Source organism: Pygoscelis adeliae, unplaced genomic scaffold, assembly GCF_000699105.1.
Source record: "Pygoscelis adeliae isolate BGI_AS28 unplaced genomic scaffold, ASM69910v1 Scaffold88, whole genome shotgun sequence".
In the NCBI taxonomy this organism is placed as follows: domain Eukaryota; kingdom Metazoa; phylum Chordata; class Aves; order Sphenisciformes; family Spheniscidae; genus Pygoscelis; species Pygoscelis adeliae.
In genome coordinates, this window is record NW_008825616.1 from 4,585,771 (window position 1) to 4,612,914 (window position 27,144).

Here is a 27,144-nt window from a genome sequence, read left to right on the forward strand (position 1 = left end):
AGAGGAAGTGTTTAAAATAACTAAAGTTTGGTCCTGGGGGTCAGCTTGAAGTATCTGGCTCTAAAGGAAACCGACTGCATCAGGTGATGGCTGAACTGCTGAAGATGGTGTCTGCAATGTGGGGCAGCTGCGGTTGGGGTGAGCTTCAGACCAAAGCAAGGTCAGCTGTGAAGGGTCAAAATTGAAGGGCTTTGGTTAGACCTGGAACAACCAACCCAAAGCAAGCAGCCATCCAGCAGAGCAAAGTGTTCAGCTGGTTACACTAGAATATCCCGACTCCATTTGTATTACACCTAGGAGAAAATGACTTGATCAAGTTTGAGAGACAGTGTGGGTGAAATGTATGTAATTAGCACATCTGAAGCTGGACAACCAGGCTGGTGGCAAGCCAGAAGGATGAATATCTGGACCCAAATGTAATTTTGTGGGCGCTCTTGACCTGAAGCAGGGACAGCTTGTTACTGCTGTAGATCACCAGTGAGATCAGAGAATATATGTCTGACAGTGGAGCTGCTTGATACTTTTAAATTATGCATCATCTTAAATGGGTAAATTAAGTTAGCACATGGAAGACTGGCTTAATGAAATTCTGCTGCTGCTGAATCTTACTCTGCGTAAGCCCGCCTTGAACTTAATGCCACTTCCAATTAAGGTTTGGGGAGCTGGCTTAGTGTGGAAGTGTAAATCCCTGCTTTGGACAGGAGAGTAGCTTGACGGTGTTCTCTAGAGGAGATTAGAAAGTCAAATATCTAGTGAAGGCTTAAATTATAACTTTTTTTATTTACCTTCCTGATTAACAGCCAGAGCGAGGCTGAGGCTTGAATAGATGCCATTGTTCAGCAACAAATGCTTAAGTCTCCCACATTGCCCAAAGTGATATTTTTTTTGCTTTCATCTTGCAAGGGCTGTTGGGAACAGTGTCTGAGGCCTTATGGAAAAGATAAAGGAGAAGGCAGAATCAGTTTTATTTTCATGGAACACTCTTATACCAAGGTAACAATTACAAATGATCCCTGTCTTCCTCCAAAATCGCCACTGCCTCCCGTATCTCGGAGTTGGCAGCTCTCTGCCTTCATTGCCATGTGCCTGTCCCTGGCTGTCTCTCCTGTGCCAGCTGCCACTGTCCCTGTTGTGGTTTTCTGTAGTACGGTGACCCCAGTGACAATTTGAAATCCTAGTGATCTGGCTCATGTGAAGTGAGTTAAATATCTAGGCACCAGCCAGTGTGCTGAGGACAGAGGGCCAGGCTTCACCTTCGGGTGAAGCTGTCCTGCAGGAATCTGCTTGGACCCATGTTTTTATGGAAGTTGAGCAAGACTGACGTGCTACGAGGGGTCGCTCCCCGGCTAATCTTGTCTGGGTGACACACAGGGTATGTTGCACCTCTTCCCCATTTGGACTCTGATTCCTCTGTGTATTTGGGGATTAGCAGGAGTTTGGTGAATGACTTGGAAATAAAACTAAAGCAAAACCAGCCCAAGAGGTTTTATTGCTTAAAAAGACTTATTGGAGGGAAGTTCAAGGCTTTTTCAGGTGGTGCTCTTTATGGCAGTCTGACAAATGAATCATGCTGATTAACTGTTACAAGGTGTCTCTGTCTTTTCTCCCTATTTTTATCTCTGAGCTAATCTTCTGTTTAGCTGTTGTGTAACAGAATATTTCAGTTAGTCCAGGTGAAATGATACGATGCTCAAATATAATCAGATTCTCCTATTGCAGCATAATAAATGTGATACTTGCATGCTTTTTTGTAAAAACAAAAAAGCTTAGGAAGTGGTTTAGGGTTGCATGCACTTGAAATATTGGCATGGCAGCGATCCAGCTATTAATTTGTTTGCTGCTCTACTTCTTAGGGGGTGAGAGGTGCAACAGCACATTTGATACGCTGAGTTAGATCAGCTTGTGCCCCATACGGAATGTTTTGGGGGTTTTTTGGTGTCTTTTAAAAATCTGTTTTCTGAGTGTGGGGCAGCAGGGTGCCAGCTGTTTGAATGTTGCTTTGAAGAGACCCTAGAAACAATATTCTTGCTGTGTTTTTATGCCAAATATATTAGCTTGTTTTTTGGACCTTAGGATGGTTTTGACACGGGATCAAAGTTTAATTGTCTGCCTCTTCTATATTAAAAGAAAATCATTTCTGAAAAAAGGATGTCTGTATGTGAGCACGTACACATCACCAACACTTGTGTGGGGGGGTTTGCAGGAGCGTTCTTCCAGTAGCGAGTTCCTGATTTAAGATGAAGGAGACGATGGTTACATTTTCGCAGAACTCAGCTTTTCTACATGATTCAAGCTTAATTTTCATGTAGCTGATTAATGCATTGATAGCTGTGCTGGCAGGTATTGTGGTTAAACTGGATTCCAGTATGTCTCTGATTATTTTGATGACTGAAATACTGTACTTCTTTTTTCTGTAGCAATATTGTAGGAGAACTTCACAGCCCTCCTCTCCACAGTGCTATAATCTTGTTTGGGGGAGTGTGTTTTGGAACTGAATTTTGGTAGGGGAGGATTGAGGGATGGATAACGGGATGTGGAGCCTTTCACCTCTAATTGCCAGTTTGATTTTTAAGTCAGGACACTAGTAATTTGAAAGCTAGCTATTGCTCAGCCATGGGAAGTGGAATTTTGTATTCAGAGAACTGTACTTTGGTCTCTTCTCCCTTATAGAACAAGATGGGCAGAGGTAACCTTTAGAGGTAGTTGTTAATAAAGTTTTAAAGCTTTAATTTGTAAATAGTTCAGTAGCCAGAATAATAAAAGTGTTACTCTTGAGTGTCTCGATGGGAAGGAAGAAAAGGTGCTGCTCTAGATTGTACTGGGCGATTTGTTCCCCCAGATAAACACCTTGCTGGGCAGTGTCAAGGGCACAAGGACCACCGAACCTCTACTCTCTGTGCACGGCAGTCAGACTGGGGTGTATTGTGGTGGTTTGATGAACCAGCGTGTTCTCCTGATGGCTGTTTCTTCCACTGCATCATCCAGAAATTCATTGTTTTTAAAAAAAAAAAAAAGTTTCTCTGTGGTTGCAGAGAGAAAATACGAACCAGATGTAAATCCCAAATCTGCAGACAGCCAGAAACAATAGCTCCTGTGGAGACAGTTTTCCTTGAAGTGGATAAAGACAGCCTCTGCTCTGAAGCCTAAAAACCTGGCAATTAAAACTCTGATGGCAAATATTGCTGCTGCTGAAAGCATAGGAGTGTTGGGGGGGCTCTGCAGTGGCTCCAGGCTAACATCAGTGCCCCAACCCTCAGGGGCTCCGTGTGTTGCAAGGGTCCTCGTAGCAGCTCCCAGGGGGATGCCTGGAGCCAAGCGCTTGCTGTATGACTGTTACGTTCAGGTGTCTGTCCCCATGTCGCTCTCCTTGGACCCAGGTGCTGCCTCTGGACTTTGTCACTGGGTGTCCTGCAGTTACTCAAAGTAACTTCGATTTAGTCCAAGGGAAAAACAACTTTTTGGTACAACTGCTATGCACCGCATTAAAAGGGAGGTGAGTCTTTAGGTTTTTCTCCCCCTGCTTTGTTACATGGAGATGAGAAGCGGGAACAATACCATGAAGAGCGGGAGATAAAGGTTGGAGTGATCTCTGAAAGGCTCAACAGCAATGACAGGTTTTGGTCAGCGATCCATGACTGAGTTGCACACTCAATTAATATGGTTTCTAGCAATTCCTGAGCTGTCAGGAGTATTTGGGCTTGACGTGTTTCTAGGGGGAATAATCTTCATTCACTGTCTGCAGCATTAATTGTATCAGGTGGCAATTTAACAGACTCTCTTAACTTCTGACTTTGAAGAAACTAAGCGCCATTCACACATACGTACAACCACTCTGTTCGTGACATCCTTCTCATGTCACTGCTTTTATCTGATGTAGATTACTGGGACTAGATCACCCAGTATAGGCTCTTGCAGCATCTCTCCAGCAGTAGAGTAATTGTTTAAATCACTGGTGTTCATCCTGTTCGTCCTTTCTACTGTGACACATAAAGCGAATAACCCACTTCAAAAAGATAGCTTTGAATATTGTCCCCTGTTGTAATGCAGCAGACTTTCTGGCCTTCATAGATCCTAAAAGCTGCATATGTGCAGCCTTAAGCATTTATTCAGACCACTGCAGTCTTTTCATTTGTGTAGCTGCATACGTGGAGATGCCTTAAGCATTTATTCAGACCGCTGCGGTCTTTTCATTCGTGTCTTATGCTAGAGCATGAGAAAAAGGTCACTCGCTAAATTTGTGTGGTAACATATTAAGCTCACTTGAAAATTTTGCGAGGCTGCATCAGAAATTATTTTTGCACGTTTACTAGATCAAATTATATCCTGTCTTGCAGAGTTCTTATAAAATTCTAACATTAAAAAGTAAAGCTTAATACTTTCAAAAACAAAAGTGAGACAAAATCCACATGCATTTAGGACAGCAAATAGGGAGCTGCCACAGAGAAATCTATCATTTCATGGCAGCCTGGAAAACATCACCAAGTTAGACTGGGAGTGCCAAGAGAACTGTTTCCATTGTACAGATACCCAATTTTATAACTGCTTTCTCCATTTTATAGGAATAGCTGGATGAAATAAGGAGATCTTCTTTCTATGCTGGCCATGCTTAAAACTGTCGTCTTCTAGATTTTGGAGAAGGAAGTCGAGCTGGCAAGTCTCTCATGAGCCCTGGTTGTCTTGAATTTCTCCTTCCGTGTCACGTTGCAAACGTTGCTGAGCAAGAGCTGTGGGTGGCTTTGTAGATATGGACGGCTCTTGGCTGTGCAGGGGAATGCCTTGGACCTTGTGTGTGTGTGTATAGATATACATACTGCTTCTCCAGAACCAGGGTGTTTATTGCCTTTTGGAAATTAAGACCTTTTTGAGCTGCCCTATATCAAAATTTTTGGGCCTTATTTGATCCAAGTTGATTATGTGTTTGCTGGAATGAACTTTCATCTCTCTGTCATGGCAGGATCAAGGCAGGGAGATGTGTGAATCACTGGCTTTCCTGTTACTTCTGCTACCTGATCCATCTTGTACTCAAACTGGGGCAATTTGCATGTGGTATTTTTGGGGAAATTCGTATTTCTGAGCACACTAGGAATGTGTTTTAGCATGCAGGAGATACCGTAGCATGGTGGCGTGCATCACTAGTATTGCTACATGAAGCATGCCCGCCTCCTTGCACGATAAATAATTTGACGTGAAACATTGAAATAAGGCCACGTTATAACTTGACTATTTTCCTCTGCTACCAATGACTAAGGCAGGGCCTCCCAAAAATATCTGAGCCTCCAGGGGTAGGAGGCAGACCCTGTGACTCCACAGCTTGCTGTGTGTGTTGCTTTTCATGCAGCAGCTGTTAAAGGAGCTTTGTGCCTTGTCCCCACTGCAGTCCTTAGGAAGTAGGATCAGGAAATGGAAGGGCTGAATAGATGAATTTGTGGAAGAAATCCTGGTACATTTTTAGCTGCTGTTCAATGGTACGAAAACTTGCCTTGCTGGGCAGGGTCCTTTCCTTATGGGGGATACAAGAGAAAAAACTGAAGTTCTGAATGAATAGGGGAAACTTTAAAGAGTGGTGCATGAGGTTAGAGACGTAACTTCTCTCTCGCATTGACTGCTGAAGGGCTGAAGCTTGTCAGAAGCCGGGTCCTGCACTTTGGCCACAACAACCCCATGCAGCACTACAGGCTTGGGGAAAGTGGCTGGAAAGCTGCCTGGCGGAAAAGGACCTGGGGGTGCTGGTTGACAGCCGGCTGAACATGAGCCAGCAGTGTGCCCAGGCGGCCAAGAAGGCCAATGGCATCCTGGCCTGTATCAGAACTATTGTGGCCAGCAGGAGCAGGGAAGTGATCGTGCCCCTGTACTCGGCCCTGGTGAGGCCGCACCTCGAATACTGTGTTCAGTTTTGGGCCCCTCACTACAAGAAGGACGTCGAGGTGCTGGAGCGTGTCCAGAGAAGGGCAACGAGGCTGGTGAGGGGTCTGGAGAACAAGCCTTATGAGGAGCGGCTGAGGGAGCTGGGGTTGTTTAGCCTGGAGAAAAGGAGGCTGAGGGGAGACCTCATTGCTCTCTACAACTACCTGAAAGGAGGTTGTAGCGAGGTGGGTGTTGGTCTCTTCTCCCAAGTAACTGGCGATAGGACGAGAGGAAATGGCCTCAAGTTGCGCCAGGGGAGGCTTAGATTGGACGTGAGGAAAAATGTCTTTACTGAAAGAGTGGTTAAACATTGGAACAGGCTGCCCAGGGAAGTGGTGGAGTCACCATCCCTGGAAGTATTTAAAAGACGGGTAGATGAGGCGCTTAGGGACATGGTTTAGTGGGCATGGTGGTGTTGGGTTGACAGTTGGACTCGATGATCTTAGAGGTCTCTTCCAACCTTAATGATTCTATGATTCTAAGCCCTGGCTGCTTGGCAAATCCTCCTTGCCGTAAGCTGATATTACAACAGTGGTGTGCATTGGGGTGAATATGTGAACCAAGAGCCTCTTTTGTAGGAGGATAGAAGTGGGGCTGCAAGGCTTGGTATGATAAGATTGTCTCCATGTTGGGAGATAGGACTAGGTCTAGTGTTTGTAGCTCTTTATTGTCTGGCTGAAGAAGCTGATCTGTCTGAAAACTGGGGGTTTTTTTTAAGGTTTTGGTTTTAGCTGGAGCAACTTTCTCCCCACAGATGTGCAGTTGAGGTTACTTGAGCACTGATGCTGGGCTGGAGGCATGGTGGTGGATGGGAGGTAAAGTCCAAGGCAGACAGGATCTGTCATTGAACTGTACCTCCCTTTAACCATCGTTAGGCTTGTAAACATGTGGGAAGAGAAGGAATTAATGAGAGCGCAAAACCATCAAAGATGAAGTTGGCACAGGAACAAAAAGCATAAGCTGAACACAATTTGCTGAGATAAAGGAAAGTTGGAGGCGCTGTGATAACAGCAACTGTGTGACAGACAGGAACGCAGTAAGTGATGTGACACGCTGCTTGCTGTCTCACTTCATGTCAGAGACTTGCACCGGGTTAGCCCAAGGTCTGCAGCTCTTTCTGTACTGCCTCAGCATCTTACCAGCCCCTGGAGCTATTCAGATAACTAAGGTGACAGAGTGAATTTTGGGAGGATCTCCTGCAGCTTTCTTTGGTGAGCCCTCCCTTGTCTGAGCTGACATAGCAACTTAATCTAAAATTAATCAAATTTCTGAGTCATGGTTTCTTGGACCCTAAACCCTCTACTTAAAGCAGCAGTCCACTTCTGCAGCATTGGAGGGCAAAAAATCAGGAGGAATTGTACCTAGTAAGTGCATCATGGATCCTCTGAAAGGTGTTTTATGGTTTAGCTAAAATAAAGTACAATGGGAGATTCATTTCTCATGTAGCCCTTACTGGGGTTTCTGTTTGCCTATGCCAGGCGACTGGATGCAGTTATCTCTCCCAAGAGGTCTCTTCACTGCGCTGAGTGTGATCTGCCTGGATGTTAAGGGTAGGGCACGGAGAAAACAAGTACTCAATGTACTCGTTTAGCTCGTCTTGTTGGAAGCTGACAATCCTTTCCAGTAGGCTTTGTCTACACACCCCTCTGTTTGCAAAGCCACAGTCTGTCACTTCTGCCTTTCAAAGCCTTGCTTTACGCTTCTTAAAAGAACCAAAAAGAACTTTTTTAAATTCCTGATAACACTGGATTATTCATCTAACTTTCTCCAGACGTTAAAATGACAGTGAAAAAGCCTTTAAATATTCCTACCTACCTAGCCCCCATGAAGCTGGGGCTTTAAAAATGCCTCTACCATTTGAGACTCGGAGTAAATCATGAGTTGCCTTGTGCTGTTGGCATTTAGCTCCTGCGTTGAGGCCCTGATCTTTCACCACAGCCCAGCAACTGGCAGAGTGGCTCAGAGAAGAGGGTAGAAGCAGTCAGTGTGCTTCCCTGATCCTGAGCAATAAAGCGTGTCGCTGGGCTGGTCCCCCACTGTAATTTATAGCAGCCTGGCTGCTGCCGCTGGTCCCGGCTGCCAGTGGCCACAAGGGCCTGCTGAGAGGGCTGTGGATGAGCAGGGATGAAGCAAGCTGTGGACTTGGCCCTCTCTTCCCCCTGCTTATGCCTGCCTCAGCAGGGAGGCTGGAGAGAGCAGTATGGAAGCTGCTTTGCCAGCTCTCTGCTGTTGGAAGACCTTCAAGCTTTGGGAGATGTTCTCGAGTCCAGCTCTGCAGAGTTAAGTACAGCACTGTAACAGACAGTAATTGCATCTCACGCAAGAGTTTGGGACTTAAGGCTCAACCCTGTGGCATGAAAATGTTAGTACACACAGTTTTTCTGAGCAAGAACAGGAAGCATGTAATGTACAGTACTTCTAATACAGTTGAGTTGAATGCCTTCTCCTACGTAGTACTGAACGTGCTGACATTTGGGGGCATAAAAATACTACTCTGCTTGTACGCTCCAAGCCTAGTTTCTGTTTTGCAGCTCTGTCTCAAATGCTAAAGCTCTTGCGTATAGCCAGCTTTTTATATCTTGGCTTATAAGGCAAAGGGAAGAGGTGACATAAGTAACAGCATATAATTGAAGGGAGAGTAATGTTTGATAGTAGAGAGAGAACAGTGCTCATTTGGTGTATAATGTCACAAATTGCTTCATGTTTAACTGTATGTAGAGAGATTGTCCCGGAAGTATTCTGCAAATTACTCAGAAAATTACTCAGAACAATGTCAACTCCAGCAATTGGTTGCATTCGGTATAAATATTTTGAGTTATTCATTACCATTAACAGAAGATAGTAATTCTTGTATCTTGCACCTTCTCTTTTCTAAATGAAACTTGGCAGGACCAACCACTCCTTCCTCATGCCAAATTATGCACTGTGGAGTTCAGTGCGTGAAAATGTATTGTTATAGTTGATGTTGCATCTAATGGGCAGATGACTCACGGCTGTGCTGACAGCCACTGTTGCATCCTAAAGGCACATACGAACAGGTTGGAAGCAAAGGCATAATAAACAGCGTTTATCTCCATTTCCCCCTTCATGTGACAGTTTTCTTCTCAGTGCTAGGCTACAGAAGTCCTGGGATGCCACTCTTCGCTCAGGTGACTTGTATCACGGTTGCAGTGGCCTTAACAAATTGTCCTAGCTATTGCTCCCAATGTAGACCTTTGAACACAAGCCAAGTGAATCCTTTTCAATTTCGAAACGGTATTAAGAGGCTTGTTTAAAAAGCAATAACTTAACATGCTTCGTTGCTTTTCTTGCAAACACCGGTTCTTTTAAGTCTGTAATATGAAGGTTTATTGCATGTGCCAGGATTGCAGAGTTGCAGCTGGTTACTGGTAACGCTGCTCTCCATCGTGGACCAGCGAGTTTTGCTTTTTCCCTTAGTGTTGCCACTGCAAAGACAACCACTATATGGCGGTGCGAAGGACTGAGAGCTGTGGGTGAGGGCAGATCTGATAATTTAGCAGGATTTTTAAGGACCCATGTAGGCTTTTTATAGTGGGAACAAGCCATTAGGATACAGTTCCCCTGCCCCATTGAAAAATTGATTGTGGGGGATGTGGGAACACTGCATTTGAAACTGGGCAGCATCATCTCACTGCCTTCCTGTGCTCCCAAGTCTCCTGTAGCTGGATGCTTGATTGTAATTTTGTTGGATTGGGGATCAGTTTTGGTTATATAGCATCCAATGCCTATGGCCCAGCCCTAACCTGCAGGCATTAATGTGATGTAACTGGTACGTTAGCGTTTGGTCGCGCTGGGAAGCTAAACTGGTTTGGAATGCACATGAGGAGGGATTTCTGCCCTGCTGTGAAACCTTTCAAGGCTGATGTGGAGAATCCAGCTTTGCACTGGAGCAAGTCCAAACCCCTCTTCCCACTCTGGTTGTGAAGTATGAGGTAAATAAAAACATGATCGTTATTTTGCGGAAGAGCTCTTGGAGGCTTTAGAAGAGAGGAAGATGACAGCTACAGAGCGGGAATGTCCAGAACTACGGTAGCATTTGTTAAGCTACAGGCAAGAAAGAGTTTATTCCAGCCTTCTGTAACTTCATGTAAAATGTGATATAATTACTGTTTACGCTACAGCCTAAAGCTGCTTCCTGTTTCCAGTACAGCAATTATGCCAGAGGCACACCATTTATTCCAAGTGTATCAGCCCAGGATATGGTCATTACCACATTAATAGGAAGTACCTTCAAATTGTTATACTTGGCAATAACTATATCCTGGAGTAACAAACTTCTCGCCATTCAGCTTGTGAGTTTATAAGCATCTCCTGACGAGAATAAACAGGAAAGCACTGTTCCTGTCTCCCCCACCCCATTGCATTAAATGCAATTAATTAATCTTAAAGATGGTTTTAAAGGAGGACCTAATTTGAAGATGCTGCCGGTGACACCAGTATATGCTAAAGAAAGGGGTCTGTGTTCACCCAGTGTTATTGCTGCTCGATGCTCACCCGGTGCTGTTGCAGTGGGCGACGCAATGCCGGTACACTGGGGTGAGGAATGGGAACGCTGGAAGTTGCCTCTATGGTACAGTAACGCTGAAATGGAGTCAGTGTCCCTAAACAGCTTTCTGCCGATCCGTTTTGCTGCTCCGGGGTGGAGCATACCACGCTGGGGTGAGTAATGGCCTTTTCAGAGGGTTGGTCACCAGGAGGAAATGCCACGTCAAGTGGTGATTTAATTCTGCAGCTTGACTTGGATATTTGGCAGTGGCTCTTGTTGGCCTCCTGGATTTCCTATTGTAGCAACGACTTGCTTTAATTTCTTGAACCAGCTTGAAGCACCATATTTACTGACTTTTGTTTCCAACGAGGAAATATGTAAATTTTAATTAATCCAAGCTGAAGTTAAAAAGAAAACAAGCCTCTGCATTGGAGGGGGTTAAGGGACTAGAGTCCTTCGGCTCTTTTTTCCGATGGGATTCAATCTGAGTGCTTGTTTCACTACTTTTTGCACTCCAAGCCTGTCCAGCTTGCTCTGTTATGGTAGGATAATTTGGTGGTATTGAATGCGTGCTGCTTTCTGGCTGCTGTTGCTACGTTAGTGAAACCTGCCTGAGTTTTTTTTTCTGGACTCTGAAGCACACGATGGTTGAGGCTTCATCCTTAGTTCTGCTTAAAAACTTCCCTGGCACTTCCTTCATCGCTGAGTGTGGTCTGCCTCGGGGGCTCGGCGAGCTGCACACGCCATTGTGCTGGCAGGGGAAGTTTGGAAAGGCTGTGCAACACCACATGGCCCAGCTTACTGGGGAAATGCTCCAGCATCCTGGGCTGCCTTGAAGTACCAATGGAAGAGGAAATTACTGTTACTTGCGTCCATCTTCAGTAAAAGGAACAATAACTTCAACAGGCAACCTCGGTGCACACTATTCCTTTCCCCATAACCTGAAACTGGCAGGCAGCTTTGAAAGGACCTCATGCGTCCTGGCTGTCACAGGAGAACCGACTGTCTGGACAAACATTTCTAGTATGTTTGGAGAGTTTCCTGAACACCCTCTGTTCCCTCTGAATTAGTGCTGGTGCGAGGGGGGATTCCTGGAGATGGCTGCGCCTGTGCCAAGCACATTTGACGCCATGTGAGCCAGCTCCTTACCTAGGAAGCAGCAGACTTGGGCGCTGCGCTCTCATGGCTCCCTGTGCTCATGGGGTTGGATCCCAAAGGCATCTTCTACATAAATATTGGCAGGGAGCTTTTCCATTTCTCCCTCACTGTTATGGACCATGAACGCTTTGTGGGAGTGCAGGGGTTAGTCAGGTTTGTGTATCTCGTGGCGATTAACTCTACAGCTCCGATTGTATTGGATTTGGCCAGTGGATGCTAAGGGGGGGGGCGTATAGCTACATGCTTAATGTATTTAATCCCTTCAGGTCCCTCCGTCTACTTAAGAGTCTCCGTCTGCTGCAGCGCTGATGCTTTCTTGTCTGCAACGGCTGCAGCTGTTAATTGCAGGAAGAAAACAAAACAGAATAATGCTTCTTGGAGGGAAAACTAAACGCATCGCCCCTAAATGCATGTTCACGTATTTGGCCAATGTAAAATGAGAGGACTGGAACTGAGTGGCGGCAATTGTTTTACGTTTGTCTACTTATTCCAGCATTACTGTCACAGCTTCTCACTGCTTTGAATCCCATTCTGCTATTAAGTCAGCTTCTCAAGGCTATCTCCCCATACAACTTCAGTGTTTCCACATAGATCTATCCAAGTATTCTTGATCATTAAAGCAAATTAGTATTTTCCTGTACTTACTCTTATACTTGTGCTTCAAAGAGGGATTAGGCTCCAAGATGGTCACTGCTAGCAAGAGGTGTACGTTTGGCAGGACCTGAAATACTTGTTTGAAGGCTAAAGGCTGCTGTCAGCTGCAGTTTGCTGTTAAAGTAATCTTTAGTGGGACTGTCTTATGGACAGTCTCTGTTCGCTTTAGTTCTGCTGTATGCTGGGGGAAAGCCTTGCCATGCCAATGTCCTAGGCTGGGTATTGGGAAGAATCTAACAAATGCTAATGCTGGAGAGGATGTGCTTAAAATTATCCTGGCCTGGAACTGGCAGCGGCCCAAGCTCTTCTTCAGAAGAGCAAAGCCAGGAAGGAGGAGATTTCCAGGGCCTGACCGGGGCTCTTTGGCCAGGCCGTCACGCCAGTTCTGTTCTCATGATGCACGAGGGAGGAGAGAAAAAATAGCTTTTGACTTTTTTTTTGTGTGTGTGTGAAAGGATTTGGAATATTTGCAGAAGGCAGTGGACAGAGAATCTGCTGCTTTTGGGTATTTTTCTTCTTTTTTCTTTCCTTTTCCATGCAGGTGGTTGACATTAAGGTGAGGTGTGTTGTGATTTGCTATCTATTCACTGGCATCCATTCCCCAGGCAGTTGCTTTGCTTGCAGCCTTTCTTGAGACAGCACCTGCATATGCTCTGGGTCTGCATTGTTTCCTAGCCAGTGCAAGCTTAGCAGCTGTGTTGATGAACATGGGTATCAGCTATAAAGGTGCTTCTCTTGGCTTTGCATGGGGAGCAGCCTGTGAAAATAAGCTGTAAAACTTCAAAGCGTATTTGGAGTGAAAGTGGTGTTCCCCTTGAGGATGGAGAAGTGCCGCTGTTAACCTAACAAACTGGAGCTTTTTTGGAGGTAGAAAGGGGATAGTACAATAACTTTCATAGCACATGCTGGATGTTCTTGTGCGTTTGTTGACTTTGGTCAAAAAAAAATCTGGGAGACTTTTTCACTAAAGTTGAGACTTCACAGGGCAGTTGAGCGGCCCCACTTTCCCATTCTTACTGTCTCTGTTGTACCAGTTCTGCTCACTTGACCCTTGGTAATGTGGTTCAGTTCATTAAGCCACGAGCAAACATTTTTCTTCTGTCTGGATTGTCACCAGTGTATGGGGCCAAACTGACTTCCTGAGGAAGCACGTGAACTTCTCCAGGGCTGGAAGGCAGCGAGACTTGGGGATGGGGAAGAATAGGATGCATTCAGCGGTAGCGAGACTAGATCAACTTACCGTCTCTTGAAGTCTTTCCCCCTCTAAAAGGGTACATGAGTATCAGACTAGTGCTAGGTTCTGTTTTCACATTTTTAGCCAACTTAACACTTTCCTTGTATTTTTGAGGGTACCTTCTGGTAAGTTTTTCAAATTTTTTTTTCTGTGCATAGTACTTAAAATGTTACTAGCTACAAATCATACAAATATCACTTAGTGTCTGTCTACTGAAGTTACAGTTGGTGTTATGTCCCTACTCTTTCTGCATGATTGGAAGCAGGAGGTGCTAACGCAAGAAAAAAAATATAAGAAATAATAACCTTTTAATGTATTTTTGTTGGTCGAAGGATAGATTTAATGACTTCTGCTTATTGTTGCTTTATCTTTTCTGCAGGGATGTGAAAGCAGGAAATATTCTTCTTGGAGAAGATGGCTCGGTGCAAATTGCAGGTAACTTTCCTGGTAGCTTTGAATAAATTTTATCTGTGTATGGAAACAGTTTGGAAACAGTGTATCCAAGAGATGGTTTAATGATCAAGAAGAAACCTATATAAAAATGTCAGCTTCAAGAAGCCTCACAGTTCTTAAAACAAGCAAACCAAATCCAACAACACCAAAAAAAACCCAACAATAAACAAACCACAAACCAACCAAACAAAAAAAACAACCCAGAGTTTATTATATCTTGTTATCTTAAAATGCAGTTCTTTGGAATAATGACAATCAGCATGAATAAATCCTTTGACTGTCAAGTCCTCAGAATCAATAGATTAGATAAAATTCTTGGCATAAGCTAGTCAGATTTTTAAAACAGCAAGTTTTAAGCAAGGCTTGGAAGCAGACTGCACAGACCTCACTGATTTATCATCGATGTGTAAGGTGGTTTTCAAAAGAACTGTGGTGAGCAGTGGGTAGATTCATCAGAAGGAAATTGGTACGTCTGGTGGTAAAAGTCACTTGCAACTTTGCCTTACCCGAAGATCTGCCGGTCAAACTGCTCATGTGGGTGCTCCCTAGTCCGCCTTCAGTTGAACCGAGTGGCAGAGTGCATGTTTGACTGCCCTGACCCAGCCCAAACTGGGGTGAACTGAAAGTGTTGGAAGCAGTTGTGCAAGCTGAGGGACAGGGTAGGGAAGACTGTTAAGACAGTTGCTTTAGCTAATACAGATGTGCCTGGAGGAGGTGTCTGGTAGTCACTGCTGTCACAAGCTGCATCAACACAGGTATGCTGGAAACAGTCCTTGGTGTGGATGGATCATATGTCTGTGGAAAACGGTGTTGTGTGGTGGTTCCCCCCTCCCCCCAATACTACTACTCTTGTATTTTATTTCATACATGTTCCTACAGACTTCACTCTTCTTTCCAGAAATCAAGAATTGTTCTTGTTGTTATTATTGTGGACTATTAAGTAACACAAGATTTTTGGAGAATACATTTAGAACCTGAGAGACTTGTTTTTCCTCTTCTTCCCAGTGTGCCGTTTTCCTGTCCCGAGTACAATTCCTCTCGGCCTGTCCTTTCCCTCAGGACTCTGCTCTTCTCATGAATCTTGTGGTGCCTTTCCAGCCCTTGTGCCACCTCTAGCTGGAGGGCAGAGCTCGCATCTGGTCCTGCCATCTTAGCAAACATCCTTGTACGTGTTTAACTTTTTCAGTCCCATATTTAATTGGAAAGAGTTGGATCTGTTTGTGATAAGGTCTCTTTTTTAGTGCCCTGTTCTGCTGGTGGAGGCACAGCAGTGGGTCAAGCCAGTGTGCTGGGGGTTAAGGGACAGGGCTTTGCAGCTGTGTGGCGATGACTGTTGTGTCAGGCAGAAGTGCCTGTTGCATTGTGTAGTGCTGAGAGATACGGACTCCTTTAGTATATCTATGCCTGGATTTGCTTCTTGGAATGAAAGGTGTAGATTTTCCACCAGGAGGCAGAACGCATTGCAATGCACAGGGTTTTTTTTGTAGGCAGCTCTTCTCCCTCTGCAGAAGGCAATAAGCCCTTTTACAGGACATAACACCTAAAATACAGGACTTCTGTTTAAAACCTGAAGTTGCTTTGTTTTCCCTTTTAAGTCTCCCAGTGCTCTTAATGCCTGCTGTTATATTTCTGATGAGGTATAAATAATTCATTCTGTGTGGCAGCTGATGGAAGGTAGGGAGTGGCTTCTAAAATGCTCAAAGGAGCAAACTTTGTACAGTGAAATCCTACAGTTTTTTTTTCATAATGGGACCAAGATGTAACATTTTGGATTTGTAATTGTACGGAGCTTTAGATTATGTTCTGGGAGAGGCTGCAAATAGCTGTTGCATTAGGGCAATGCACTCTTATTTCAAGTGTTTCTGCCAGCCTAGCAGAAAGCGGCTTGTGTTTCTCTTCCACACGGGTGCCAGGGCTTTGTTTGGGGTTTGTTTTTTTTTGTTAAGGCTCACTGGTAATAGGTACCTGTTAATGTATTTTTTTTTTGGTCTGCTGAATAATTTTTAGTTGATAAGTAGTTTTAAGGTTGACTAGTCTTACTTGTACAAATTTCAGAGGATTTATTTTGTCTGAGATTTGTACATAGAATCATTAAGGTTGGAAGAGACCTCTAAGATCATCGAGTCCAACCGTCAACCCAACACCACCATGCCCACTAAACCATGTCCCTAAGTGCCGCATCTACACGTCTTTTAAATACCTCCAGGGATGGTGACTCAACCACTTCCCTGGGCAGCCCTGGTTCCAATGTTTAACCACTCTTTCAGTAAAGAAATTTTTCCTCCTGTCCAATCTAAACCTCCCCTGACACGTCCTATCCTACATGTTTCCCTGGACTGAACTGTCTACTAGTGGTTTATATGTGCAACATTTAAATGATGAAATCCATCTCTCTGCATAGCAACATTGTGAGATGTGCAGAGTTCCCTTTTTACAAATTCTTTCTTTGAACATGCGAAAAGACTAACGCTGCAACCTTTCATGAGACAGAGCGGAGCGACTAAACTCAACCAAGGTCAGCAAGGTCACCACAGTGGCAGGAAGCGCTTTCGTTTCTGTGAAGGCAGCTGATGACTTGAAAGAAACAAAAATAAATGAATGACTGAATACTAGAGAAGAGCCTGACCTGGTCATAACATGAGATTTTGTTTCTGTGGGAATTTCTGACACTTAAGCTTCCTTTCCTCCTGACCCAGGATGAAATAGCAAAATTTCTCGGGGAATTTTTTGAGGGGGAAAAAACGCTGGAAGCAAACCAATGCCACTAAAGTGAGTTTTGTTTCAGCGAGATCAAAGCACTTGCCTTTGACAATAATATTAATAATATTATTATGAATAATTCTGTTGATCGTTGAGTGCTTCCATTATCAGTTGGATGATATCACTGCCTTCCCATGAAACAAACGTGTTTAAGGTTTGCTGGAAAGTTACACCACGGGAGGGGCCGGGGGAAAGATTGATCAGCTATGGAATGAAGCCTGAGGGTTAGCGTGAATGGGGTACCTCCCTTGAAGGAGCTGGTTTGGTGTACATAAAAAATGCAAATAATGTAGCAGGAAAGAATGACTTCAATTCTTTTATAATGACACCTTTCCCTTTTGCCATCCTTCTATTAAAACTGCCTGTGAGCAGTTGTTAAGAAGGTCTTATTCAGTGTTTGGCCTTTGCGACCTCGTGTTCCTGTGTTTTCTACTGCTTGACGCAATTCGTGTTTCTTGTCTCAGAAGAAATGTAGAACTTAAATGTGAACGTAAGGAATGTAAATCTCAAACTGGAAATCCTTTGAGGAAAAAAAACAAAGCTGCTTTCAAGGTTTAGAAAAAAATGCTCGACCCTGTGGTAGAGGAAACCCCGCTGCTGGGCTATACCTCCACAACGTGTCAGTGAATTTAATTACTTGGGAAACTTTCACTGTATAGAATTCATGGCAGTAATTTTGCTGCAGGATTATACAGCTCTAACCAGTGAAAACTAAAGCCGCTTTTGTTAATTCGGGCTGTGCAATTCTGTTAAGGCTGAACAGAAAAAGCAACTTGATGAAGGTGTGTCTGACGTTTGTCAGGTTCTGTTTGTAACTCTGAACTGATGGCTGTGCATCGGACGTGAAAGCCGCTGTGGGAGCACTGCGAGCTGAGGCGGGCGCAGGTAAAGCGACTGAGGAGAAATCTGTGAGCTCTGGGGCATTTGCTGGAAGGAGGAATTCTGAAAATTCCTCTAACGGCCTGCACAAAGGCTCAGCTTCACACTCCTCCCCAAGTCTTGGGACTTGGTATTTTTACTCATGGCTCTATTTTTAACTATGTAGCTCCTTTTGCTTTCGAAATGTGTATCCACAGAACCAAGGCGTAAAATTGCCTTTAACAGATCCAGCTGACCAATGAGACCTACACTGAGGCTGTTTGCTTCTATTCTATTCTATTCTAACATCTTTTCTTTTTTTTTTTTTTCCCCAAGGGCACTGGCTTGGGCTTGTGGCTTGGCACCAAGTTTTTCGAGCCCGTTACAATTCAGAGAGTATCGCTTTCTCAGTTTGAAGTTTTTTCCTGCACATTGAATTAATCTATCTTCTGGAGAGAGCAGGACTCTTTCCCAGATACCATTGTTCTGGGCTGTGCTGACAGTGGTTGCAATGTAAATTGAGATAGCTGCCACCTTTTGTGTTCCAGCCTCTCCATGGCAATTACTGTATTATTTTTTTTTTTTAATCAGAGCATAAAACCTCTTTGCCCTGGCATTTACTGGCTCCCTGGAGTCTAAAAGCTGCACGGGTAAAAACACTCTTTGTCAACATAAACTGCGTCGGCACGAATATTGTTGCACAAACCAGGAGACTTCTTCTCACAGTAAGCAAGGCTTAATATTCTTCAGTTTATTTAACTGCAGGCCCTGTAAATTATTGTGAAATGAAGTGAGAGTCTTGATAGACTAGGAAGGGATGAGAGAGGTTGAGGAGCTGTTGAGAGAAGCTTGTTCAGGGTGCATGAGACTTGCTTGGTACGAACCATGCTCCAACTATGGCATGATATTAGCGTCCTACTGAGACTGGGTGCAGACTAAGTCTTTTTTCCCCTGATTTTATCCACTGGGATATTAAATAATACTGTCACCCACCCCTCTGTGATTGAATGTGAAGAAGCAAGGGTCTACTGAAGGCTGAAAGGCGCACATCCCTCCACGTGCGGGATTTTTCTGTTGTAGGGACAATAACATGATATCTCCAGGTTTTAAAACCAGTCGGTATTATTAACGCGCACTCCAAGAGGTGCTCAGGGCGCCTGCCATGTCCCGGGCAGGCCGTGTTGCCAAGCGGTTGAAGTAGATTGAGGTTTCACGAAGTCGTTCAGGACTTGCTAATTGATACTGGGCAAATTGCCTAACCCCTCTCGCTTTATCTATTTATAAAATGGGGATAGTTAAGGCCAGGCAGAACTTGTGTAACTGAATTTGTGTAACTTTCCACAAATCCATGCCAGCTTGTCACTGGTTTGCTGCGTTCCTGACTGCTCTTAATTCATTGTACTAAAATAGCGCTCTACATAAACATCGAGCTATGATGTAGGCAGTGTCATTCCCCCACTTTCCCTTAGGAAACTCTAACTTTGGGAGATGAAATTGCTTTAACAAGAGGCAAGGCACGAATCTAACTTGGGGAGAGCAGTGCCGAATGCACGGCTGACTCGAGCCGCCGGTGCTGCGTCGTGGACAACTGTGAGCCTCTTCTCCCTTTTGAAAAAGGGTGAAACTTTTTTTTCTCTGTGGTTGGTGGAGAGTTTTGGTGCCTCCCCTGCAGCAGCATGATGTGAAGTAACTTTATTCTTTGTCTCACTTGTAATATCTGCATTTCCTGAAGAGATGTTGCGCTATTTGGTTGTTAACTTCTCCAAGGGCGGTGGCTTCTCCCAGCCTGGGCTTTGTTATCCTTAAGTTACTTTGTGCAGTATTAATGTATCTTTATTAACATGCTGTTGGGGCTCAGTTTCAGATGTGATCTTTACGTTTACTCAGCAAAGGGATTTCATATATCCTTTTATGTGCCTTGACATTATTGCAAAAAGGCTAAACTTGTGATGCATGTAAAAGTAAAGCTGCTGTTCTGCATGCGAATTGATTAGAAATATGTGGCTGTAGAGATCTACCTTTCCAAATGAGAATTTGGGAGAAAAAGTGTGTATTTATAGATCCAATACCACTATATAACCATATAGTCTTTAAAGGAAAGAAGTTTTTGATTCTTGTTCTTCACTAATCTTTCTTTTCTCTGGTCTTACCACCCCACTGCATTCTCAGCACAAAACTGCTATTTACCGCTGCCTTCCTCCTCTTCTTGCCAGGCTTATTCATCTTCAGTGCTCTAAAAGCTGTAAGGTTCGCAGAAAAACACTAAGTACAGCTGCAGGTGTTTTTTGATGGTGAACAACGGAACAAGAAGGAAGGTGACCAGTGAAAAAAAACACTTACTGCTGTCTTCTGAAATACTTTTATTTTTGTTTGAGGAGGGGTAATGCCTCGGCTACCCAAGTTTAAAAACAGCTCTGAGTGGTTTGAAGTCAAGATGGGTTTATTCTGTTGTTCTGCCCCCACTGAAGTCAGGAACTGCTGTTTTAGGGTCTGATCCAAACCCACCAAACTCCGTAGGAGCCTTTCTGATGTCAGTAGGCTTTGGTCCTGGCTCCTGATTAGTGCAGTCGTCTTTCCCTTGTGGTAGCTACCTACAGGAGCAGATACTTGGACTTTTTAGGCTTAAGGCAGTGTTACAATACGAGATGGCCAAGGAAGGATGATTTTTAACGGCTGACCTCTAGATTGGGATAAAACAATCTAACTTACGGTACTGTAGAAATCTGTCTTCCTGACGTACATAGCAGCAATGGTGCCCGTTGTGATGTGGTCCTGCCACTGCATTCTTGGGTTGGTGAGTTGTTTAGACTGGGTCTTTGTTTCTGCAATGCAGAATAGTAAGAGGATATTTTCCTTTCAGCTTTTGCATTTCCTGAGTGGCCAGAACAGTTTTCAAGTTTGACAACTTGGGATACCTTAATAGCAGGAATTGTTGCCTAATACCATGCTTTTTCAAACACCAGTCTGCAACTTCATTGCCACTCTAGAGTGTTTTGTAGGGTATCTGGTTTGCAACGCATGATGTTTCTGCTGAAAAAGACAAAATTGGCCATATTTTCTGCAGAGCCTGCATCAGCAGAATTGTCATTTCCATTCTGGGTTGGTTTTGTTGTGATATGGGAGTCTGAAGAAATTTTTTTTTTAAAGAAGTCTTTGGTTTATATCACTGAAACAGGTCCAGCAGATGAATCTTTTCTGCATTGCTTTAGAAAAATGATAAAAAAAATGGTGCTACCACTTGCATCCAGACATCCTGGAGACTATTGTTTGCTAGCAGACTGCTTTTGGGCTGCTTTAGAATATCTGACAGTCGTTGGCCCAGCAGTGGTGTTTACTGGTATTGCAAGCCAGGTTCAAACATTTCCAATTCCTCCCTGTTTCTGGTGATGCAGTCTGTTCCAGTTATCACCGTAGTGAGGCAATATAAAGTACAAGCTGCCAAAGAGGAGTACAAATGTAAACACTTCTGAGCTATCGTACCTCTTGAATTTCATTACTTTCCCCACTTTATAGAGTTAAATTCACTTGCAATACCCTTGTTCTGTTTTAACCTTTCTGAGGGTAGTTAACAGTGGCAGAGAGAACGAGACGCAGATTGTACCAACTGCTCAGAAGTAAGAATTGAACCCTAACTTGTGCTCAGGATTTTATTTTATTGCTTTACAGATATTTCTTGAGAGCAGGCACATTCTTATCTTAATAGCTGGGACTTGGATAAAGTTAGTAAGATGACATTTGAGAAGATGGTTTCAAAGTCATTCCTTACAGCGGAGGCTGGTTGTGCCTGTTTTAGCCCACTGGAAATGAGGGGAAATTGGTTGGGAAAACATTGAATAAATCAACCATGTAACGGAATACAATTTAATTCCATTTAAGCTTTCTGCTGACCTCAGATTGCAGTTGTAGGGGCACAATTTCCAACTGGAATTCATTAAACCCACGTTTGATGTGAAATGTGGTGAATGCTGTGTGCGCTGTGTAAAGGACTTGTGTTTTTGCTGCTGGAATGCTTTTGCTTTGAATGGCATTTCCTTTACCCTCAAAATGACTGCATGGAAACTTGAGGTAAGATAATATACACAAGTTCAAATACAGCACATCACAATAATATGCTGATGGCACTTGGACAAGTTTCTATTAGTATTATCTTACTTAAAAGAACTTCTAATTGCTCTTGTGTTTAGAACAATAGATCTTGTGAGACTTCCCGTAATGAGGGGTAAAGTGCAAGTAATTTTACTCTGAACTTTTTAGGAAGCTCATTCGGTTTTCTGAGAAAAGCAGGGATGGTGGATACACATATGGAAGATCTTAAAGCAAAATCACTGTTGCAAAAAGTGAGTTTCCAGAAAAATACAGATTGCAGTGCTGACGGGGATAGTGATCCATCTAGACGTGCTAAAACTTCAAGGTTAGCAGGAAGAAAAGATGCCTCCAGGAACAGGGAAGAGAACAGGACAGCTCATCTGGAAGAAGCTGAACCCTAACGATAGGCATTTGCTGGTGCTTGTTTTAGCCCTATGATTTCTATGCAGCTTTCTTTAATGTCAACTTTCAGTTATCCATGTCTAGTATTTTCGTGAGCACTAAGTTCCTGTTCTTGGAAGCCTCTAACCTAAGTGAACGGGAAGTTTTCAGTATGTTATTCTTCTGAGTGATAATTTCAGTGGAGTTTCTCAAATATTGAAAGACTGGTGAGAAGGGGCTCATTGCACTGCTAGCGTGATGCAGAGGAAGCTTGGGACTGTCCTCACGTGGGTGCCATTGCTTGCAAATTGTACCATGGGATCTTTTGTTGCAGTTGATTCCTCAGTTAGGATAACGTCCTTAAGCCATGGAGTAACTCCGTGGCTCCTCTGAGTACAAGTCCTTGACGCTTTCAGCTTCTTGGCATAGTTAACTGTGTTTCAAGAGTTTTCAACCCCATTGTGGTCAATAATGTTCTGTTTTTATGTGAAATAGCCCTTGAATTTCAGAGACTTAGCCTCGAAGCCTGTCATCAATCTCAAAAATTTTGATTGCTTGTACTGTGTTTAAAAAAAGGGAAGCAGTAGCTAAAATTGAGTTATGGAGAACGACCCATTGCAGGTCTATAATTCTGCAATACATAAGCAGTGTAGTTTAGAGCAAATTAGGAAGAAATACTTCTACAGTTTTGTGTTTACAGCTTCCCTGTCACCTGATTTATTTTACTTATTTTTTTTTCTCCGAGGAAAGTCTGCCATCCTCTCTTGAATGACTTGGTTGCTAAACCTTTTGTATTGCTCTTCTCTGAACAAACATACTGTATCCTATTGCTATCCCTGCTGCTGTTCACAGATCCGGTTTTCCATGTCATTCTTAATTGCATAAAACATCTGTTATCTTTGAAAGCATAAATTTCATGTAAAAGAATGATCTACTTTAAGTAATAAAATTACCAGCGAGTGCATGGAGTATCCCTGAGCATCCTTCAGCTTGCGAAAAATGCTTCAAGCGGGGCTTAACGCTGTGCAGGGCATGAATGTCTGCAAGGCTTCCTCTGGGATGGTCGGGCTAGTTAGCTGCACGTGCTGCTCGATTCAGTAACGCCGCTGTATCATCGGGAACCGGTCCAAGTTCCTGTTAAAGCACTGAGCATCTCAGCGATGGAAGATTACCAAGCAAAGCATATTCTGGTAATAAACCATCCAGAATAAGGGGCTGATAACTCCAGTCTGCAGGATGCAGTTAGGACAGTTAAATGTTATAAAGTCTAGTAACTTTTTATGTGCCCGACATCATTGCTGCAAATATTAACAGGATGCTAATTGAAGTTCAGTTATTACTTGTTGTGTATGTATACAAATGTAAATAAAGCACTGGCTGTCAGAGGAAGGTTTGTGCAGTAGCAGGTCTGCTGGGGGAGCGCAGGCGTGCTGTAATGTGACCAGTGGGCCGTAATGGAAAGTGGAATTTTCCTCTCTGCTGGCCGGTGCTGAAAGCTCTGCTGTCTCCAGTAATTGAATGGTGGACTACAGACCGTTCATGTACCAGCACTCTTAGCTGACTGTTGATGATTCTTCGTTTATTAGGAAACTCCTCATGCATAACCGTATGGTCTAGTGCTTAATAGATGGCTGGGATTATGAGGGGAAAGAGGGGACAACCCTTCAGTTTGCTCGGGATGTGTTCTTAATAAAATCTGGTTTTGTTTTCTTTTCAGACTTTGGCGTTAGTGCGTTTCTGGCCACTGGTGGTGACATTACCAGAAACAAAGTCAGGAAAACATTTGTGGGCACACCTTGCTGGATGGCACCAGAAGTTATGGAACAGGTGAATTGTTTTTCCTAGTATCCTCTTAGCTGATCTGCACCTGGAATTCCCTGTTGTCAGCAATGGCTGTATTTACTTCAAACTAAGATGATAATTTGGCATCGTGTAAGGCTTTCTTAAAACCACAGGATTGTCTTTGATTTGCCTATTGGAGCCAGGCTTGTACTGGGGAATGTTAAGTGTTCAGTAGGTTTTTGCCCTGCTGCGTCTCTTCAGGCTCCTAGCTCAAGTGAGGATGAGACAGCTCAGCTGTTGCAAAAAGAAGATTAACCTGCCCATCCCTCTTGCCTAAATGTGAGCTAGAATATAAATCATTTCACACATGGTAAATATGCACATATACACCTCAGTAATGTGCTCTTCTGCATTTGCAAACACGAGAATTTGGGGTAGCTAATTGCAACATGTTAGAGAGGGGAGTTATTACAGTAAAATGACATGTAGTTGACTTTATTCAGCTTTTTAGTTTCTCTTGGCTTGTGAGTATCCAGACTGTAATTACTGAGGAATGCTTGCCTCTCTGCCTTCCTCCTCTGCTCTTTTGGCTAGCTAAAAGATGCCATACTTCTTCCCGTTGGGTGGAGATATGTCACTTTTTGTCCTCCACTACTTCTAGACTAAACTATAGAAGCTTTGTCTGCGTGGCTACTGATGAAGGCCACCTGGAAACTTTGTTTAATGTAAAATATCATTGCCCATTTCTGAGCAGGATCCACAAACAAAATTAGGCCACAGTCCTGACCGGGCATTTGCAGTAGCTGTCTATTGCATTGATGTTCAGTGCCATAAGCATTCTGAAAATTATCCTTCATCCCCTTAAAAACAGTTTGACAGAGGGCTGGACTCAGGGTTTGATTTTTGTCGGGTGTGCCAAGCAGAGATACAACTGACTATGAATGTTTTTCCATTTCTCATTTTTTCCTTTCAAAAATCTTTTTAACAAAAATATTTTGGGAAAACATTGGTTTATTAAAGTAAATCCACCTTGTTACTTTTCTCCTTGCTGTTTACAATAAAATATTTTGAAGCTTAGGAGGAACTTGAATAAGACACCCACATCTCTGCCCCCCCCCCCCACAGGGGGGGAACTTTTATGGAGGAACTTTAATGCATTTTTTCCTATATCTAAAACTTCTTGAAGGATTGAGATAACTTTGGAGTAACTTTAAATATACTATTGATGAAAGGCTTTTTCAATGCTTGGCCTTTTCAGTGGCTCCCCATGGTGGCATTGAGGGGCTGGTGCGTTAACAGCACTCCTGCAACCTCCTCAGAGTACAAGTCTAACACTGCAGAGTACAAGACACACTCCCCAAGTCAGGAGCCATCTTTGCAAACTTGCTTCTGAACTCCTTCACTGTCATATATTTCTGGATTTTTTTTGTTATTTTGGTTTAAAAATAAATAAAAATAGAATATTCAGTGTTTCCAAAACCAGATCAGAGTTGTCCTTTGCTTTTGTCCTTTGTGTCCTGTCCTGGTGCACAGGGTACAGCAGGCTGGCCAGGACCTAATGGTGTTGCTCCAGGCTCGTTGTGGTTAGGGGTGGCTGCAATGTGCAGGACAACAGGGGGAAAAAAAGGTCTTAAGGAAGGTGCTAAAAAGGGTAAATGAGGGTTTTAGTGACAAAGCAGGGGTTCTTGATACAACAGATGTGTTTCCGAAGGAGGCAGGTTTTCTAGGGAGCCAATACTTCCATGAAGGCTGCACACATCTAACTTGTTGCAAATATTAGATGGTAAGGAGGTATTTTGGATGCTGATGTGAAATCCTTCAGTGTCCATTTATATCATCTTGCTGTCTTCCAGCAGGTGTCACTCTGAGCCGCTATATCCAACTCGGGGAAAAAGGACGAAGGGGTAGCTGTAGGTTAGCCTTCGATATGTAGATGTTATCGACCCAATTCCATCTGGCTTACTTCAGCATCATTAAGTTCCTTTAGCATGTTAATACATGATAGCCTGGTATTGTCTTTTAATATAAGTTCACTCAACAGATTTATGGCAAAAAAAAGTTGATGAGAAAAATAAATGTTGTTGATGTAAACTAACTGCAGGATGGTGACTAATACGCGTTGGACAGATGTCAAGATGCACTGCTCTAGACAGTTTTGAACTTCGTAGCTTTAATTTGCAAGCAGGATTATATGACAGAATTAAAAAACCCCTACTAAACAGTTAAAATCTCTGTGGGGAATGGGGAGTTATACGGTGTTTAGATGTGCTGCAAGACTAACTGAAAGATAAAGCTAAACACCGTCCCAAGTTATTCTCAAAAATTTCTCAAAAATATTATCAAAAAATTCACTAAAAATAGTGTGAGGGGGGGAAAAACCCCCAAACCCTTACAGCACATTTCTTCCTGCACTGTGTAGCAGTGATACACAGATACTAGGTATCTGTGCTTGTTCAGTTAAATGACATGAAATCTATTAATCATCATGGCACCCATAAACTGCGGCACTTCAGGAAGCCTTTCAAACCTTTAAGGCTCATGAAAATGATGCCTACCGGAATTGATGAAATTAGTGCAAGATATAAACTCCTGCTGCCGTAATAAATTTCAGTTCAACTATAGTATTATATGAAAAATAGTGCAAGAGGGTTTTTTTGTTAGTTTGCCAAAATTCAAGATCATCTTAAAGGTAGTTTGGGGAACACTTTTGGCTTCATCAGTGAGTGTCTTTCTCAAGCTTGTTAGGTTAGCTGAACACAATATCCCTATTAGCTTTGATTCAATATTCATTTTTCCGTAGTCTAGTGAGAAGAAATACAAACCATTCTAAGCAGCCAAAAAGCTTTGATTTCTGTAGCTGCTCCTGAAGTTAGTACATAATGTCTCTCCTCTGCAGCAGAGAAGGCAAGTGCCAAAATATTACCTAATGATAATGAGGAAGTAACTGCTTTGGCATATGAAATATTTTTTCCTGTGCATGAGGGGAAGTAAATGCTATAAATTTTCCTGAACAAGTCTGTGTTTAATGTCAAGTGCAGAAGCTACTATTAATTAGTGGAGGGAAATGTTAGTCTGCAGACAGGAATGAGGGGCCTTTTACTGAGGTGATGTGTACTGAAGTTTCAGGATCGAGCATGTTTGCAGTCAGACTGATTAAGCGGTTGACTAAAAGTGTAGTGAGGCGTATGTCCCAAGGGGATAACAGTCCATCTATTAACTAGGAGAGTTTCATTATACTGTTTAATGACTCTGTGTCTTTGTGTAGAAGTCGGAGCCTGCGTTAACCCAGTGCCCCTTTATGTTCTACACACAGAGAGGTTTATGGCAGAGCAGTCCTAGCTGCACAGTCCACCACCATAACTTTCAT

At 43.3% G+C, this 27,144-nt stretch overlaps 1 protein-coding gene across 1 annotated transcript in view; it reads left to right on the top strand.

The window, feature by feature from the left end:
• Positions 1-27,144, top strand: part of OXSR1 (oxidative stress responsive 1) — a 109,172-nt gene that overhangs the window by 58,705 nt on the left and 23,323 nt on the right. Inside the window, exons 5-6 of the mRNA XM_009333323.1 lie at positions 13,837-13,892; positions 23,713-23,822. Of these exons, the coding sequence (XP_009331598.1) occupies positions 13,837-13,892; positions 23,713-23,822 (166 nt within the window). The remainder of the gene's footprint in view (positions 1-13,836; positions 13,893-23,712; positions 23,823-27,144) is intronic.